Here is a 19,326-nt window from a genome sequence, read left to right as displayed (position 1 = left end):
GTCTCTGTTCTCATCAGAATGGGGCCTGACTGGCAGCCCAGTAACATGCTGACTTGTGTGGGTCTTAAAGGGTTTATGTAATTATGGGATCTGTAACCAGGGAAACCGATGCACTGGATACAAGGCACACAGATGTGGCTGCAGAACAGATGCCGCGCAGGGTCCCAAAGTGCACCAGCAGTGACACACAGGACAGGGTGCCCTGTGTCCATTTCACCACTGCTAGCCTAACAGTGTAGACTGCCTTGGGGTTCAGTCCAAGCCAAACTCTATGTCATCCAGTCTTGCCCTGATGCTGGGCTCTTCCAGGTCCAACAAAGACTGTGCTTCATCCTCTGCTCTGTCTCCTGAAGAGATGGGAGAGGACAAATCAGTACTTGGGTAGAGCTGCCCTTCTTGCTGAGTACTGGCCCAGGAGTCCTTCAGAAATGCCCCTTACTGTCGGGCAAGAGGAACATGGGAAATAGAAGTGCATATTCGACCCTAGGCCAGCCTCCTGTTTGTCCTGACTAGCTGCCCAGACTGCCCTGCATGCCTGCACACAGCACCAGGTGTGTGGCTTAAACTGTCACGTCTTCACTAACACCTGTGCTTTTGTCACTCAGCCCTAGTGTCAGTGGTCTTCTTCCCTCTCCAGAGCCTCTGGCCTGGAACCATAGGACCAGGTGACACACCACAGCCAAATGATCACCTATGAAGAGGGCAGAAACCCCCATCTGCTTCCCTGTCTCTGTGGTTCAATAGCCTCTGGAGTGTTACCTAGCGGGGTGGCTGCAGGCAGCTGGCTGTCTCCGGCTTCACTGGACTGGGCAGGTGCCGCTTTACTTGCCCATGTTTGGGGTGGCAGGGGCTGGTTTGATTCATCCTCTCCCTGCTCATCTTCCAGCTCCTGGATGAGGGGTCCTGGAGAGGTGGCGCTGGAGACTTGACCTTGGGTTTCCAGTTCCGTTGCTGTTGGCTTACATATGTCTGCGAAAGGCACCCTGGCCGCCTTTGAGGGGTCCTTGGAGATGGCAAATATGTTTGAGAGGCCTGTGGAGCCTATGGGAGTGCCTTCCAACACCAGGAGGGAAGAGTCGTCCAGTTCAAGGTCACTGTCATCACTCAAGCTGGAAACCACCTGGATTTTCGGGATGCCCGTTTCCTGGAGAGAGAGTGTGAGCTGTGTTTGATTTTCCCATGATCACAATACAGGAAGTGCAGGGGTAGGGAGATAGCAGGCTGGTACAGGATGAACACCTCAACCAGTCCCCACCCACACAGCTCCCCTATACCACCCTACCAATGTCTGGATTCTAGCCTCTGCCACACCCCATAGCCCAGCAGCTCTTCAGGACTTTGTTCTTGGACTTCGGTCTCCTGGAAGTGAGATCTCATGCAGAGGTTCCCTCCAAAGCTTCTCCTAGACACAGGATCTGATACAGTTGCTTCCTGGCTCCTGGTTATGCCCAGGAAGTCGGGTGCCTTACCAACCCTATCTAGGGATAGCTTCAATAGATGAGTTTGGGAAGTTTGCATAGGAGCACAGCAGAAGACAGAACATTCCCAGTTCATTTCATGCAGCCACTAATAGAGCTCGCAGCAGAAAGCCCAAGTGGCTGAAATAAGCTCTCAGAGGGACCAGAGAGTGACTACTTCCCAGTAAGCTGGATACATGGCCAGTCTACTCAGAAGGGCAGTTGACTTTTATGAGAAGGAAATGACCTCTAAGGGGCAGGTGTGGTGGTGCACTCCTGTAGGCCCAGCACTCAGGAGGTAGAGACAAATGGGTCCCTGAGTTCAAGGCCTGCCTGTCTGCAGTGAGCTCAAGGTCTGCCATGGGCTGCACCGTGAGATCCTGTCTCAAAAAGAACTAGGCATGCCTAGCTCATGCCTATAATCCCAGTACTTGGAGGGCTGCCATAGTTTAAGGCCTTTCTGGGGTATAGGGAAGAGAGTGCTGACCTTTGTCTGGTCCTCCATAAACGTGTCACTGTCCTCAACATCTTCCAAGTCGGGCAGGTCCTGAAAGAGCCAGTGAGCACATAACGAGTCACTCAGACACAATGGAAGAAAATATAAGCAGGGGACAAGATGTCCTAAGGGAACCATCACCAAGGCCCCTCAGTAACTCCCACCCATGCCCACCAGAAGACCTCAGCATGCTCAAAGCCACACTGCCACTTCGAGTCCAGCCATCTACCCAATGGGAAGATTGTCACAACTCCTTCACTTTGTTGTGTCATGGGAAACCCCAACTCAAAAGTACCTCTCTCTGAGCTTCAAGTACCTCCTGACATCCAGAAAACCACGCCACCATTTCCTAGATGTGTGGCCTTGGGCAAGTTGCTTAACCTCTCTTGTTTCTCCAGTTCCTCCTCCATAATACTGGGATGATCATACTCCATATCTCAGAACACTTAGTATGTACCATGCCTTAAGCAAGGCAGCCTCAGAGTAGAAACTACATCCTCACTGTGTTCTATATGGTCCGGTCTTGAGTGCAAAGCTTAGGCCTTAAGCAGGCAGAGTGAGCCCCCAGCTCACATGGGATTGCATGCCCGCTGAACTATTATTGTTCTCTGAATTGCAGTTCTTGGGGCAATGTGATAATGTGGGATCTCTCATGCCTTCCATGAGGGAAATACATTATACTGTCATCCAAATGGGAGGAGCTTTGGGGAGAGGTAACATAGCTGTAACTCGACGTTTGCTGGGAGAGACACTGGACAATCACACCATGGTGAACCAACAGGAAGCCAGAGTAGGGACTAGCCAATGAGGTGGCTGGAGCCACCTGCCAGGCTGTGGGTGTGAGGCCCAGCAGGCTTCAGTGATGTGTGACTCCAGAACCAACCACAGACTTGCTTTGTACTATAATGGCCCAGGAAACTCTTGCGTGGCTTTCACAATCTGGGGGGGGGGGGGGGGGGGGGGGGGGGGGGGGGGGGGACAAACCTGAATATGAGCAGGGTGAACTGGGGGTATGCCTGGCTGGGTATGCTGTACCTGTTCCCTGGGGAACTCTTAAGAGTCACAGAGGACCATAAAGGTGTCAGCCCCCTCCCCCCCAGCTTGATCAGTCCCCTGCTCACATCAATGAAAAGCCTCTCCTTGGTCTCCACGGCAATGGCTTCTGTGTCTTCAGTTCTAGCTCCATCAGTAGAGGCCACTGGAGACGTGGACTCTGAGGAACAGCAGTGAGAAGTTACTGACCCTGGCATGGATTTCAGATACAAAGGCCGGGGTGACATGCTACAGGTTAAGAGGGAAGGACAGACCTTCCTGGGTGTGATTGGATAGACACCATAATGGAAGCCACAAGAGCCCTCTGCTGAGGTCAGGGCTGCACCTCCACCGCCAGCTGAGGAAAGACGGGAAGAAGCTGGCCCTGCTGTGAGTCTGCAGAAGCAGCCAAGCCAAGAAGAGACAGCCTGACTGCCCAGTGAGAAAGGGATGTTCTCAAGAGAACAGTTGGTTCCAAAGCCCAGAGCTGCCAACCTTGTAGCGCAGCCCTGGTAGAGGTCTCTGCCAGCTCACACTGCATCACATATATGGCTGCCTGCTCTCCAGGGCCAGGGACCTGTGCCATTTAACACAGCGAGACTGTCTGGATGGGCAGAAGCAGTACGGGTCCTCCTCTGCCAGGCCCGCCTTGCCAGGTTCCTAAGCCCTAGCCTTGTGTGGTCTGTTCACTCACTCACACCTCCTGCTGGGCTAGGCACCAGGGCACAGGAGAAGAGTGGCTAAGCCAGGAAGCCCATCCTGCCCTACAGATCCGTGTGTGATATTTGTAGCTGAGGTGGTGGCACAGCCACACAGGCTGATCTCAGAAACCTCTTACCTGCAAATATCAGTCACAGCAGATCCATGTGGGGAAAGCCACTGGGCAAGCAAGACCCTTGCTAAACAGACACATTTTCCCAGAAGCTCAGAGCAGGCAGGTTACAGGTCTGACAATCCTACCCTGAACTAGAGACAGCAGCTTTCCCTTGTTACATAAGCAATCACCAAAGCACAGCATGTCCCAAGACAGACATTCTGGCCCAGGGTCCCATCAAACCCAGAAGAGCTGTGAGCATACCAGATGTGCGTGGCAGGGCACCAAGAGTGGGTTCCTCTTGGTGAATGTGGCTCTCCAGTACCATGCCAAAGCCCCTGCTTCCCTCTTCCCCCGGATAGTGATTAGTGCCCTTCTCCCCACCCCTGGTCTTGCATTTCCTTCTCCCTTGATGCACAGTGTGGTATACCTGAGCTCCCTGCCTCATGCTCTTCTCTAGTCTGCCCTTAAATGCTTCCTCCCTGCCCCTGCCCTCCTCCTCTCTGCATCTGCCCTCCTCCTACCTGCCCCTGCCCTCCTTTCCCAGTCCCTGCTCTTCACCTCCCTGCCCTACCCTCCTCCTCCCAGTCCCTGCCCTCCTCCTCCCTGCCCCTGCCCTCCTCCTTTACTTGCAAGATAATTCCCACAGCCCTAGCACCTAATCCTTCACACTCTCCCTTCATGAGAACAGAGCCCTCCCAGGATTCTCCATGCAGCAGGGCCTGCTTCCTGGGCCAGACTTCATGTTGGTGGCTCTGAGTGTTGTACTGCCTAGATCAGACCTGCCTGAGGGCGTGGCTGTGAGGGACTGCCTTGATTTCGAATTGGTATAAAAGGGTCTGGCCCACTATGCAAAGCACTGTTCCCTCAGCAGGTGGTCCTGAGCTGTCTAAGAAAGCTAGTTGAGCATGAATGAGAGAGAGAGAGAGAGAGACAGAGAGAGAGAGACAGAGAGAGAGAGACAGAGAGAGAGAGACAGAGAGAGAGAGACAGAGAGAGAGAGACAGAGAGACAGACACGGACGGACAGACATTAACAGTGTTCCGCTATTGCCCCCACTGGAGTTCTTGCCCTGACATCCCTCTGTGACACACTATGACCTGGGGTTCTAAGCCAGGGAAACTCTTCCCTTCCCTATTCATTTTCACTAAGAATGCTTTACAACAGGAACAAGAAACAAGCTGGAGCAGGGTCTCTCTCCTGGGCCAGGGCCTGGTGGAAAAAGCCAGGTGGGCTGGCCAGTGAGTTCCAGAGATCTACCTGTCTGTCTCCCCCGCTCGACATTTTTAATGAGTCTAACATTTATCATGGAGGCCATCTCCCTGGAGTGTGAGCGGTGCTGTGTGTGTATTTGGTGGCACTGCTCCCCTTTGTGTGGTGAGTCTCAAACACACACTTGCCTGCGACAGCTCCATCCAAAACCCAGTGTAGACATCACGGCTTTCTCCTGTTGATCCCAGAGGACCCACTGGATTAGGTAAAATATTCTGCTAATAGCTTTCCCTGTTGCTTATATGGTTTATCTGATTTTAATGTGATGTGGGATTCCCCTCTGTATGCTATTAATGTTTTATTATCATTGGTTAATAAAGAAGCTGCCATTTGGCCTATGGCAGGGCAGAATAGAGTGAGGTGAGGATGAGGGAACTTAACTAAATGTAGGGAGAAAGAAGGCAGAGTCAAAGAGACACCATGTATCTGTCGAAGGAAAAGGATGCTGGAGCCTTACCAGTAGACCATAGCCTCATGGTGATACACAGATTACTAGAAATGGGGTGATTTAAGATGTAAGAGCTAGCTAAGAATATGCCTAAGCTATTGGCCAAACAGTGTTGTAATTCATATAGTTTTGTGTGATTATTCAGATCTGGACAGCCAGGAAACCAACGTACAATCTGTTTACATTAATGTGCCGTGTGTGTGTGTGTGTGTGTGTGTGTGTGTGTGTGTGCATGTGTCTCCTATAGGACATGAGATTTACCATGGACTGTATTTAGAAAGAGAACCAAAGCAGTGGATTCAAAGTGTGAGCCATAGCTGTGTGCAGGGACAGAGGTCATAGCTGTGTGCAGGGTCAGAAGCTGCCCTGTATTGTCTCAGCTGCCTTACCATCAGGACTGGCCACCAGGGATGTCTGGGTCTGAGCCAGACTCCCAGGCAGGTCTGGTTCTTCCACTGCTCCGTTCACCACCACAGCCGGCTCCTTCTCTCCGCTTGGCTTCTCTGGGAACAGTTCGTCTTTGGCCTCAAAGCTCTCCTTCACAAACAACTCCATCTTCTGCTGGGTTTCTTCTGTGGGTGGCTCTTCCTGAGGCTCTGGGCTGATGGGGGTACTCTCCTCACTATCTGGCAGGGGTGTCTGCCCTAGAGAAGTAGAGTTCAGAGTTGAACTTGGGAGCTGCCTGAGAGGATAAGAACATCTCTGTATCCATGAACTTAAGAGACTGAGTGGAGGGGGCTGTCAGGGGCACAGTTCATCAAAATATTAGGCAGGCATGGTGGTGCACACCTGTAATCCTGAAACTTAGGGGGTAGAGTCAAGGGTATCAAAGAGTTCAAGGCTATCCTTGGCTACAAAGCAAGTGGGAGGCCAGGAAAAAAACTGTATATATGGAGGGAGTGTTCATATGATAAAGGCAAATAAACATCTCCAATAAGGGATTACTCTGCTCACAGCTCAATGGGCAGCATTCTGCCATGGAGAGAGAACACACAGAGCCCTGAGGACATGGCAGGCAAGGATTTGGGGTCTACCCAAAGCATGGTCTACTTTCACTTTCAAATGGTTCAGGAGAGGCTGGGCACGGTGACTGTGGTGGTTTCGATGAGGATGGCCCCATAGGACCATCTGTTTGGATGCTTGGTCCCCAGTGGGTACAATTGTTTGGGAAAGATGAGGGGTGGACCTCGTTGGAGGTAGTGTGTTACCAGGGTGTGCTTTGAGGTTTTGAAAGTCCCACCGCTCCAGTTACTGTTCCCCTCATCCCACCCCGCCTGGCCTCATGCTTGTGGGTCAGATGTAAGCTTCCAGTTACTTCTCCAGCAGCATGTCTGCCTGCCTGCCACCGTGATCCCCACCATGATGGTCATGGACTCACCCTCTGAAACTGTAAGGAAGCCACCAGTTACTTTATGTTATAAGTTGATGTGGTCATGGTCTCTCTTTACAGCAATAGAAAAGTGACAGACAGTGACCCACACCAGTGATCCCAGCACAGGGAAAGCAGAGGTAGGAAGGCTTCACATTTGAGGCCAGCCTGGGCTACATAGTAGGACCCAATCCATCAATCCATTCAAACATTTCCGAGAAATGCATAGGCTAAGACAAGTGTGTGTGTGAGTGTGTATGTGTGTGTGCGCGCGCGTGTGCACGCGCACCTATACGTGTGTGTAAAAATTTTAAAACTCCATCCATCCCAAATAAGCACAAACAATACAGCCATTGTAATTATGATTCTTGAGCTTTTCTGGAAGCTTGAAAATTCCAAAACAAAAATTGGTTTAATATATATATATACTTTTAAGAAAGTGTGGGAAAAGGCCGGGCGGTGGTGGCGCACGCCTTTAATCCCAGCACTCGGGAGGCAGAGGCAGGCGGATCTCTGGGAGTTCGAGGCCAGCCTGGTCTACAAGAGCTAGTTCCAGGACCAGCACCAAAGCTACAGAGAAACCCTGTCTCGAAAAACCAAAAAAAAAAAGTGTGGGAAAGTTATGGTATTGTATCTCAAAGGCAGGTAGGTGGTGATGCGGTCATAGCATTTTATATGAAAACATATATATGCATGCATGGTGAAATGTAGGAGGTACATGCCACCGCACACAGGCTGGCCCACTAGATTCCAGAATAGTAAATTCCTTTCATGGAGGGAAAGGAAATAGTTGAGTCTTCCTTTTTAGTTTTGTCAGGGCCTTGCTGTTTTTCCCAGCCTGACTTCAAACACTTGTTCCTGTTGCTTTGGCCTCCAGGCTGAGCTGGGATTACAGGGATAGGCTCTTAGATTGACTGGAAGAGTCTTGCTGATGAAGGTCATTTGAGTATGACCCCAGGGTCACACAGGCTGACAGGAAGGGCCTAAGACTTTGTGAAAAGCCCTGTTCCTGCCCAACATACCTGTGCCTACACACACACACACACACACACACACACACACACCGATCATAAAATTAAAAATTCATCAGATAAATTCTGGCTTGGGGTTAAGACAGACTTTCCATCTCTTTGGAGTAGTCGTAGGCATGTGTCTGTCCTTTTATGCTGTGTCCTCCTATCTGTCAGAGCCTTCAGCACTGTCAACTATTGGAACCACGGTGTCAATCAGCTATACATGCTGAAGATTCTCTACAGCCTGATATATCCAGCAGTCAGCCAATGGTTCATTATGTTCCGTTTTTATGTACATGGGTGTTTTGCCTGCCTGCATGTCTGTGCACTACATAAGTGCCTGGAGCCCATGAGAGCCAGAAGAGAGAGCCAGAGCCCCTGGGACAAGAGTTATAAATATTGCAAGCCACCATGTGGATTCTGGGGATCAAACCTGGGTCCTCTGGAAGAGAAACCAGTGTTCTTAACTTCTGGGCCATCTCTAAAGTCCCCTGAGGTTGAATTCTTTTTGTAAAAACAACCAAGCATATCCATTCCACTAGCATGCAATCAGCCTTCATCGTTAAATGAGAAAGCGGTATGTCCAGCCAAGACTCGTTCTGACATTAATCTGTGATCTACCTGCAGGACAATGTGACCTTTGCTTCTGTTTTCGACACCAGAGTCACACACCAGCCACAGCCTGCACAGCCGCAGGCTGGGCCTTACCTCTGTTTCTGGCCTTCTTCCGCTCCTCAGCCCGCCGCTTGATCATGGCCAAGGCTTCCAGGCTGTCTGTGATCTTCTTGTGTTCCCTGCTCTCCCACTGGCGCCGCTCCTCCTTCTCAGCAGCATAGCCCCCTCGGGCCCATGCCTCTGCACATGCCCTAGGTGAGGACAGAGGGGGGACAGAGCTGGGAGCCGGGCATGGGCACAGGCCTATCTGCACCCGAGCAGAGGGACTGCCATGGGCTAAGGCCATTATTTAGCCTAGACTAAATAATGAATTCTAGGAAGTGTGAGACCCTAGGAGGCAGACAAGGGGGAGGGGGAGGGGATCTGGAAGGAGAATATAGGTCTGAATTAACTCTTTTATTTAAAGATTTATATTTTATTTTATGTGTATGCATGTATACCATAAGTGTGCAGATGACATCAGAATCCAGAAGAAGGTATTGGATGGCCAATGTTCTTAACCCCTGAGCCATCTCTCTATCAGGCTCCCCATAACTTGTATAGGTTAAAAGAAAATTATAAACATATTCTGTCTGGCCAAACTTATTTGTTCTTTGGTCTTTTGTCTATGTACATATATGTACAGGTACACACATGTGAATATGTGCATGGAGGCCAGGGTATGCCCTTGGTCTTTCCTCTGCAGGTACCATCTACCTTGTCTCTGAAGCCCCTGAGTAGGCTAGACTGGTTGGCCAGAGTCGTCCAGGAGCCCTACCTCCACCTCCCGAGAGCTGGGATGGTAGCTTTTTGTGTGGGTTCTGGGGATCAAATTTAAGCTTTCATGCTCATGAGGGAGGCACTTTATTGACTGAGTCATCTCTCCTGCCCCTGAACACGTTCATTTCTTCATAATTAAGGAGTTGGAGAGATGGTTCAGTGGTTAAGAGTGCTTGCTGTTCTTGCAGAGAACATGAATTCAGTTCCCAGTGCCACATTGAGCGACTCACAATTGCCTGTAACTCCAGCTCCAGGAGGTCCTATACCCTCTTCTGGCCTCACCAGGCAGCTGTACACACATGCTGCACGTGTGCGCACATGCGTGCACACACACATAAATAAAAGTTAAAAAAAATCTTTAAAAGTTTTTGGATTTCACTTACTAACCCTACAGCAACTTTGGTTCATCAGCTATGGTTCATCCAGTTAACAAGCGCACCCAAGGATGCAAGATGCTCATGCTGGGAAACTGGGAGAGGAGATGGGGGCTCTGCTCCTGCTTGGTTCAGCCAAAACTGCTCTTTTAGAAAGGTACACTATTGTTTTAAATGAGCAGAGATACTAAGCCAACATTTCCCAGACAACAGATGCAGATGCCCAGTGCGCATAAGGAAAGAGCCACCAGAGGGGTGCTGCTCACAAGCACGACAAGCCCCCCCCCCTTTGCATCCCATAGCAGGAGTGAAAATGATAGATTTTGGCAAGGATGCAGAAAACTCAAGTCCTCTTGAAATACTGAGAGTCTAAGAAGGTGGTGAGGCCATTTTGGAAAACCGGTTGGTGGCTTCTCAAAGGCCCAGCATGAGGTTGTTGTCCTCTGACCCATCAATCTTATTTCTGATTATCTCAGTGGATCGAACCTGTCTGCACAAGAATGCGCACACAAATGCTCACAGAAGCATTATTCATGAGAGTTAAAAAAATACAACAAACAATAAACAATAGCCAGAGAGGCGGCTCAGCAGGGAAAGGAGTTTGCTGGTGAGTCTGATCTGATAGCCTGAGTTCAGTCCCAGGACCAACACAGTGCAAGCTGACCTCCACGGGTGTGCCATGGTGTACACACGCACGCACACACACACACACACACACCCTATCAGGGCAAGCACTCCTGTTCCTGTGCTTGGTAGTGATGGTGCCATGGGTCTGGAGGCTATTTACTGATTTGTGAAAATGCTTAAAAATCAGAAAACCTGCGCGTGTAACAAGTGTGCTCGACTGGCAAGCGCTCAAGTAAACATAACCCGAAGGTCTCCTTTCTTACCTGTCCTTGGGGAAAACCGGCCTGTCATCTAGGTAAGTCAAGTTCTTTAGACGAACAGTGACTGTCCTGCGGTAGTTAGGGATATTTTTGGTCACTGGGTTTCCCATCAGGTTCAGCACACGCTGCAAAGCAACACACAGGGCCAAACTGATTATCAAAGCCGGACAGTCGGGGCCCATGGGAGGCCTGAGTGGGTAAAGGCACTTGCTGCCGAGCCTGACGGCCTGAGTTCAGTCCCCAGAACTAAAGTGGTCGGAGAGAACCAACTCTGGAAAGCTGTTCTACATGCATTCCCTGCCCGACATATCTGTGCCTATACACACATACATACTACACACACACTGCACATATACCACACACCAATACACACACTATACATACATGCTACATATGCACACACACATACACAAACACTGTACACTGTAATAATAAAACCCAAGATGATAACACTGTGTGCCCTTAGAATAACAACACAATTTTTTTGAGCAAAGCAAAACACCAGCACCACATCGTGGTGAGGTGACAGGACAATGACAAGGCTCTCTAGTGCTGGCCACAGGAGCTGCGCAAACCACACAGCTGCCCTCTTCTTTACTCCTGGAAGGACCGACGTTCTTCTGGAACCATCCTGGAAAACGTTCCCCAAGGCCCTTGCCCAGCTCAATGGTTCTATTAGCTTTATCTCTCAGCATCTCTGACTGAAACTTTAATTAAACTCTTACTATTTGTTTCTGGTTCTTCTTACCTGGGACCCATTTCAAGAGAATATTTGCAAGGGCAACAAATAAGAATCAACGAGGAAGGCCAGGCTTAGCTGCATGAGATCTTGTCTCAAAACCAACAATAACAAAACACATAAAGAGGCACAGACTGGGAAGGATGTATGGGCCGCCAGGAAGAGGCCTTTCATACTGGGTACCAGACCCCCTGGGGTCAGAATGCAGGAAGGAAAGTTGGTCTAATAATACCAGCACCTTTCTCCCATGGCCAGATATAGACCTTCCTGCCTCCACCTGAGGAAGCTGAGAGGGTCATGAGTATCAGTCATTTTGTATTCTGTTTGCCTGATCACATCAGATACTGTTCATATCTAAAATGGCTTATGTTGTTGAGGAAGCATATCCATATTAGATGTAAACGAGTTAGCTTTGACCTTGCCATGTGTCTTAGTCAGTGGTCTATTGCTGTGAAGAGACACTAACTCTTATAAATGAAAGCACTTAACTGGTGGCTCGCTTACAGTTTCAGAGGTTTAGTCCATTGTCAACATGGCGGGAAGCATGGTGGCCTGCAGGCAGACATGGTGCTGGAGAAGCAGCTTGAGAGTTCTGGATCCGCAGGCAGCAGGAAGAGAGAGACACTGGGCCTGGCATGAGCATTTGAAAGCCCAAAGCCCACCCCCAGTGGCACACTTTCTCCCGCAAGGCCACACCTACTCCAATCCCTGCCAAGTAGCGCCACTCCCTAATGACCAAGTAGTCAAATATATGAGCCTGTGGGGACCATTCCTATTGAAACCACCACACCATGCTCTGGTCTCATGACTTCATTGCCCTTGCTGTATTTTCAAAGTTCATAGCAGGATGCAGAAAAGTATTCTAAGGGCTACATGGTATGTGGGAAATTTAAAGGAATCACAAAACAATGATCAGGCAACCATTTTTAAATAATGTTGGGGGGGGGTGCATAACTATAATCCCAGCAATTGAGGCACAAAGTCAGGAGAAGTCAAGGTTACCCTCCCAACACATCAAACAAGTTCAAGACCAGTCTGGACAGCACAAAATCCTGGTTCAAAACCCCAAACAATAACAAGTGACCACTTTGTAATAGACTGGTGTGTCCTGTGTTTTCCCACGTCCTCTACCCCAGCCTCTAGTTCCTTAGAATGTAACTATATTTACAGACAGGGTCATCGACAAGGTAACAAAGTTAGAGTGAAGTCATTAGGCTACGCCCTCCTGGCCTGACTGGCATCCTTGTAAGAGGAGGTGTGTGTGAAGCTGAGGTTGACCTCCGGCCTCCACAGAAATGCACATGTATGCATATATACACACACATGCATATACACACACATGCACACACACATACAGAAGAATGATAGCAAGGATCAGCTCATACCTGACACTACACTGTGCTACAAAGCAAAGCCCCAAGGTCACTGTCAGAGGTGGTGAGAGCCTCAGCCCATTCTGACCATTGCTAGGTGGAAGGAAGGAGCCAACACTGAGTCTGATTCTTCCATATGAAACGTGGTTCTTTTTAAACACACAATGAAGGAAAAGAGAGCCAGAGCCAATCACATGTGGCCCCTCTGAGACAGCCTGCAAAGCAGGGTGAGGAACACTGTGAGGCCAGTCAGGCACACAGCATGAGCGCTCACTGATCCAGCTTGCAGAGAGGGAGGCTGCAGGCCTGGAGTGATGTACCTTACAGGACCGTGCTGAACCAGGATCTAAGCAACTCTGACTAGCTTCATCTCCCAGGAAACACCAGAGTCAACAGAGCTTATAAACACCAGAGTTTATGAAAGTTTTCCAAGTCCAGGTCCAGGATGTGCTACCATCAACATAGTTCCCTTGTCAAATGAATTCAAGAAGGAGGAGGAGAAGGAGGAGGAGGAGGAGGAGGAGGAGGAGGAGGAGGAGGAGGAATGCTCAGATCAAGAGATTGATGGAACAGTAATCCTGAGGAATGCCTGGATCAGCACTGGATAGGACACTTCTGAGACCAACGGGGGAACAAATAGCTTAGTCAGGGTCTCTAAAGGAACAGAATCAACAGAACGTGTGTGTGTCTTAGATAGATAGATAGATGATAGATAGATAGATAGATAGATAGATAGATAGATAGATAGATAGATAGATAGATAGATCACACCTTCATATTAAAAGGGGGTTTAGTAGAGTAGCTGGTAGGAAGTATTGAGTAGAACCACTGCCATGTTTTAAATAGGGGCAGCATCTGCCACTTGAGAAACTCAGCTAAAACCACTGTTCTGAAGCTATTTCTTTTAGCTCAAAACATCCCTTCCCCAGGGAGGAGGGAAGGGTGCTGAAAAGACATAAGGAAACACACAAGGCACAGGAAGTAAACAAAACTAAAACTCCCAAGTCTCAGAAAGCTGGAACTTAAATTGTACAAAGTCTCGGCTGTCAGTTGAGGTTGTGTGGAAGACACTGAGCTATAGTTGAGAGCTGCCTGTCAGGCACCAGGGAGCTCTAGGGAAGCAGCTCTCAGCAGGAGTGTCACCATGCTGGGTGGGTTTCCCAGTGAAAAGGAAAAAGGGAAGAGAAGGGGAGGAAGGCAGGAGGGTGATGTTTCTGAAGCACACCCTGGAACATGCTGTCCGTGGAGTGGGCTGCACTTACCAGACACGGCATGCTCTCAAGCACGCTCAAGATCTCCGGGTCACTCAGCATGTTGTTGGAGAGGTCGAGGACACAGAGACGCAGACACTCACTGAGGTGCTGAATGTCGGCCACGGTCTCCAGGCGGTTGTGGGCTATCTGCAGTGTGTTCAGGACAGGGAGGCAGGCTGGAGGAGGGGTGGCACAAATGAGCAACAGCAGCATGTGCTCCCGGCCCACACTCTGGAATCTCAGCCAGGATGCGGCACAGAGCAGGGCTGCCAAGCTTACAGAGGTTCTCAATGGTCTTGATGTAGTTGTTGCTCAGGTTGAGAGCATCCAGCTTCTGGAGTGGCTCTAGGTTCTCAATCTTGTGCAACAGGTTCACTTGCAGGAAGAGGCAGCGCAGCTCGCTCTGGGCCTGCAGGTTCTCGATCCTCTGGATGCCATTGCACTCCAGCCAGAGGCAACGAAGGCCTGTGTACTCTTCGAGGTTCTCAATGCGGTCAAACCCTGGTGGGTGGGGGCTGGTGAGGCTCCCGTACACTCAGTGGGGAAGGGCCTGGATTCTGTTGGTTTTGCCTATTGGCAGAGGCTGAGTGTTTGGGTTTTTGCAAATTCTGATGTAGAAGACCATGACCTCCCATGTGATGGTGTCAGAAGGGGCCTTTGGGAGGTGAGGGTGGGGCACACATGATGGGATTAGTGCCCTTTTAGAGAGAGACTGCTTGGCATGGTGGCACAACATTGACCCCAGGTCCCTTAAGGCTACAGCAGGAGGATGACAATTTCATGGTTATCTTGGGCTACAAACTGAGGCCACAGATGGAAGTCTCCTTCTGTGAACTTTGGAAGCCATCACAAAGTATTGGATCTGCTGGCATCTTGATCTTGGACTTGAGAGATTAAGATACCCACATCTCTTTTCTCTTTTTCTTTATTTCTTTTTTTTAAAGAAGTTCTATTTATTTATTTTTGAGATTGGATCTTTCTATGTAGTCTTAGCTATTCTGGAGTTTGCTCTGTAGACCATGCTGTCCTGAAACTCAGAGATCTGACTGCCTCTGCCCCCCGAATGCTGGGATTAAAGGCGTGTGACAGCACGTACAGCTAGTAACAGCTTTTCTTTGCAAAGCCATTCCCCTTATTTTTGATTGAACCCAAGGCCCCAAACCTGATGGCTGAGTCCTCTACCACTGGGTTACATCCAAGTCTTCTTAGCTCACTGCTGGGCTAGTCTCTGTGCCTTCATGCGTCTCTCTCCTGAACTCTGACATGGGTCCACCCTCCATTCTTGTCCCACACCTCCCCTGTCACTAGCTCAGATGTAGATGTGGGACTGGACACTAAGCCCAAGTACCTAGGATGCCACAGTACCTCTACATTCTGAGGGGACCAAAGACCCTGCTCCCTTGCCTTCTACTCTTATCTTCTGTACTTCATCATATACCCGTCCCAAGGTCAAGGTTCACAACTGCCCCCACTGCTTTAAAAATTGCCCAGTCCTAAGCCAGCCATGTTGACTGGAGCCTGACCTGCCAGCTCCCAGCAGACTGAGGCAAGAAGGCCACAAGTTCAAGGCAAGCATGACCTATATAACAAGATCCTACCTTCTGTGGGGGGGGCATTGAGAGATGTTGAGATGAAATTAATTAGTTATGTGCCTGGTGGTGCAGGCCTGTAATCCCTGCTACTTGGTTGAGCGAAGGAGGAAGATGAAAATTCAAGATCCTTCTGGGCTACAAAGTGAGTTCAAGGGCAGCCTGGGCAATTTGGTGAATCTTATTTCAAAAGAAAAAGGGAAAGGAGGGCTAGCGAGGGTTGGATCTCAGTGGCAGAGTATTTGCCTAGTGGGTATGAGGTCCTGGGTTTCATCCTTTATATTGCAAGGGGGAAAAATCAAGTAAGCAACCAAAGAAGCAAGGGAGGCTTGTCTGTGCACACAGCCCCTTTATGAACCCAGTCAAGCCCGAGTTCCGCTCAGAGAAACACTGGAGCACAAAGATGACCTCTAAAACTTGTTTTCTACCTTGTCCTCCTGACACTGGTCATGGACTCCCCTGGGACTCACCCTTGAAGTGTAAATACAGCGTGTCATTCAGGGCAGGGGTGATGTACAGCTTGTGCTGCTTGCAGAGCTTTTGAAGGAACTGTTTAGTCATCCTGTGAAGACACAAAGCACATGGAAGAGTCTCGCTTCAGCTTGCCGGTTGGGAAACATACTTAAAGGTTCGTGTTTGGGTTGGGCTGGTTTGGAGATAGGGTCTCATTCTGTAGCCCAGGTCAGCTGGGAACACGCTATGCAACCCAGGCTATCTTCAAACTTGTGGTCCTCCTGCTTCAGCCCTGTTGGGATTGCAGCTGTGGGCCATGGCACCAGCTCAGGTTCTTTCCAACATCCATTCTGTCTAAAGTCCTAAATCTGAAACCTTGTGTTAAATCTCCCTCCTCCTCCCCTTCTCCTTTGGTATGTGTGCAGAGTCACATGGAAGCCAGAGGTGAACATGTGTCCCCCTCCATCACATCTGCCAAAGATTTTGAGGCAGAGCTTTCTCACCAAACCAGCTGATTTGGGTAGAGTGGCTGGCCAGTGAGCTCCCGGATTCCCCTGTCTCAGCCTCCCCAGTTCTGGGATTACAGATGTCCAGAGATAACTGGGTGTTTGCATGGGCACTGGGGACTCGAATTTCCGTCCTCATCTGAGCCGTCTCGGCAGTGTCCCCTCCCTTAAATGGCTCTTAGGGTTTTACCCAATACTGTTGATTCAGTGCTCTAAAAAACCTGCCGTGTTTGGCCTAATAAAAATACTTCCAGCAGTGTCATCAACAAAACTAGTGTGAACCAGGCATAGTGTGAACATGTGTAATGCCAACACTCAGAAGGCTGAGGGGCAGCCTGGGCAATAGAGTAAGACCCTGTCTTAACGCAGGGCCAGAGGCAGAGGGGATGGCAAGATGGCTCAGTGGGCAGAATCAAAGCCTGAAGACCTGAGTCTGATTGCTGGAGTCTTCAGTGGAAAGAGAGAATGGACTTCTGCAAATTGTCTTTCAGCATCCATTTATGTGTCGGGGTACACACCGGGGTATGTACTGCACACATTTGTTTCCATATGCTTCCTCCCACACTCATAAATGAATACTTCTTTTTTTTTCTTCAAAAAAAAAAGCAGTAGTGGCTGGAGACATGGTAAGATAGCTCAGCAATTAAGAGCATTTGCTGCCCTTGCAGAGGATACGAGACCAGTTCCCAGTTCACTTCAGACAGTTCACAACCTCCTGGAATTCCAGCTCTAGGGAGCCCAACACTTCCTTTTGGCCTCCATGGCCACCTACACACATGAACACACATAAATAAATACAAGTAACATCCCCCTCATTCCCTTAAAGAGGTATTGCTGGTTCTACCCTGTTCTAGTACTAACTGGGCAGGCTCCGTAGCTGTACCCTGTGCAGGGGTTAAGGGGCTATCACCACGCACCCTCCTTGGTGGCTTGGGAGCTGTGCTGCACAACACATACCTGGGACCCCGATCATCCTTGTCATTTCTTGAGTTGGCTAAGTGACCATCTGAGCCACTGTCGCCACTCTGGCTGTCGCCACTCTGTTGCTGCTGACTTTGGCAGGATGCTGTAGAAGGATCCACACACGTTTCCTTGGTCTCACTAATTTCTGTAAAAGAAAAAAAGGGGGGGGTTAATTTGTAAAGATCAAAAAATTTAGGATGGGCATGGCAATCCCAGCCTGTAATCCAGCACCCAGGAAGGCTGAGAATGGAGACTATCCACCGGGTTTTGAGTTCAGCCAGACTGGGCTATATAGAGAGACACCAAAACAAACAAATAAAAAAGTAGGCTGTCATGTTTTTGATTTATATGAATGGGATCCTGTGCTTTTCATGAAACTTGGTTTTTATACCCACTTATGTTTCTGAGAATGATCCCTACCCACGGATGACACTGTCAGTGCATTATTTTCGAGGCAGAAGAATTCACTGTGCCCTACAAGGACTCCCTTAAAGACATCTGCATTGCTAACGTGTTTCAGATGGTAGAAACATCAACAACAAAAGGCACAGCTTTGTCCACATTTTCATGTTTCCCTGTGCAGTTTTTATAGAGGATCAGCCTAAAAGTGACATGTACATAGCCATTACACAGGCAGATTGTTGTAAAAATTGCTGTACAGGGTGGTGGAGAGATGACTTTGTCATTGAGAGTGCTTGGAATGCTTGCTACTCTTCCAGAGGATCAGAGAGTTCAGTTCTCAGCACCTACAGGGCAGCTCATAACTGCCTCTACCTCCACTTCCAGGGTATCTGATGCCCTCTTCTGGCCTCCTTGGGCACCCCCTCACCTCTCCCTTTTCATCTCCACTCCACAAAATAAAATACACTTCTTTTTAAAGGGGAGGATACAGTGAAAAAAATAAGTAAAAGGGATAAACTGGTCCATGGAGAATTTGGAGAATTTACCAGTAAGTTTTCTCAGAGAATATCAAGTTACACAGAAGAAATATTTAGCTAAAGAGTCACTGCCATAGACATAACTTTAGGGGACGCTGGGATACAGATTTGAACCACTGTATTTATGCACTTGTGGGTTCAAACTCAGATTATCAGGCTTGTGTTTTTACCCCATAAGGCATCCCTAGAAGCCTCGAATGAATCTAACTTCAAGAGCTGATGAGCTCTGTGTGTGTGTGTTGGCGGGATGGGGGGCGTGGGGGTATGGGTGGTGTGGGAGTGTGGGGTGTCTGTTGAATAACACTGAACCCTAGGGACTGTGCCTTACATTCCAGCCACCGGCGATCCCTGATTAATATTCATTGGGATAAATAGTTGGTGTTCTATATGTGCTGGATTGATTACATTAATAAAGGTCTAGCGTTCATTAATAGTGAATGGGCAGGAATGTATGCGGTGTGCTGGCTGACCCATGGCTGTGTGGATGGGCATGTTTGACGGGTGCTGGCTATTCCGGGCTGTGTTGATGTGCCCGTGTGAGGCGGGTGGGCTGACTGTTCGTGTTGCTGTAAGGATAGTCATGTGTGAGGGGTGCTGGTTACTCCCAGCTGCGTGAATGGGCATGTGTGAAGCACGGGTCCTCGCCCCCTCAGCTCCCGACGCGATGGCACCTTCTTTGCGGACCCCTGGGCCCACGTCGCCGTGATCGCCCGCTGACTCCTCCAGACTGGGTTCCGCCGCTCCATCCGCCGGCGGCTCTGAGGACTCGGGGTGCATGCTCGCTCCTCGCCCTGGCACTACGGTCCGCGTCGTTGGCGGTCCAACGCTTCTCTGGTCGTCGTGGTAACCAAAGCGCGCACGCGCAGTCGGTTACGCTACCGGGGGCGGGACTAGTGGGGGCTCCACCCAGGTGCGT

The 19,326-nt window shown here is 49.6% G+C and overlaps 1 protein-coding gene across 1 annotated transcript; it reads right to left on the bottom strand.

Moving 5' to 3' along the window:
- Positions 1 to 7: 7 nt before the first annotated feature.
- Positions 8 to 19,243, bottom strand: Dnaaf1 (dynein axonemal assembly factor 1). The gene is made up of 12 exons (XM_050165130.1): positions 19,082 to 19,243; positions 17,467 to 17,617; positions 16,021 to 16,112; positions 14,241 to 14,462; positions 13,971 to 14,137; positions 10,600 to 10,721; positions 8,610 to 8,767; positions 5,909 to 6,163; positions 3,075 to 3,166; positions 1,945 to 2,004; positions 760 to 1,144; positions 8 to 347 (listed from the first exon to the last, which is right to left on the bottom strand). The coding sequence occupies exons 1-12, from the start codon at positions 19,185 to 19,187 to the stop codon at positions 253 to 255; spliced, it is 1,905 nt and encodes a 634-aa protein (XP_050021087.1). The 5' UTR covers positions 19,188 to 19,243; the 3' UTR covers positions 8 to 252.
- Between the last annotated feature and the right edge of the window lie 83 nt (positions 19,244 to 19,326).

The sequence above is a fragment of the Alexandromys fortis genome, unplaced genomic scaffold (assembly GCF_014885135.2).
Source record: "Alexandromys fortis isolate MF-2015 unplaced genomic scaffold, M_Fortis_MF-2015_v1.1 scaffold_165, whole genome shotgun sequence".
In the NCBI taxonomy this organism is placed as follows: domain Eukaryota; kingdom Metazoa; phylum Chordata; class Mammalia; order Rodentia; family Cricetidae; genus Alexandromys; species Alexandromys fortis.
The sequence above is the reverse complement of the archived record's forward strand: the minus strand, read 5'-3'. Positions and strand labels throughout refer to the sequence as shown.

What these genes read in the sequence shown, in the direction of transcription:
- Dnaaf1 (XM_050165130.1), bottom strand. Translation starts at nt 19,187, where the DNA reads ATGCACCCCGAGTCCTCAGAGCCGCCGGCGGATGGAGCGGCGGAACCC. An exon ending in CCCAGGGGTCCGCAAAGAAG is followed by an intron (nt 17,618 to 19,081) that starts GTGCCATCGCGT and finishes TTTCTTTTACAG; the next exon opens with AAATTAGTGAGACCAAGGAA. An exon ending in TTGAGAGCATGCCGTGTCTG is followed by an intron (nt 10,722 to 13,970) that starts GTAAGTGCAGCC and finishes GTTGCTTTGCAG; the next exon opens with CGTGTGCTGAACCTGATGGG.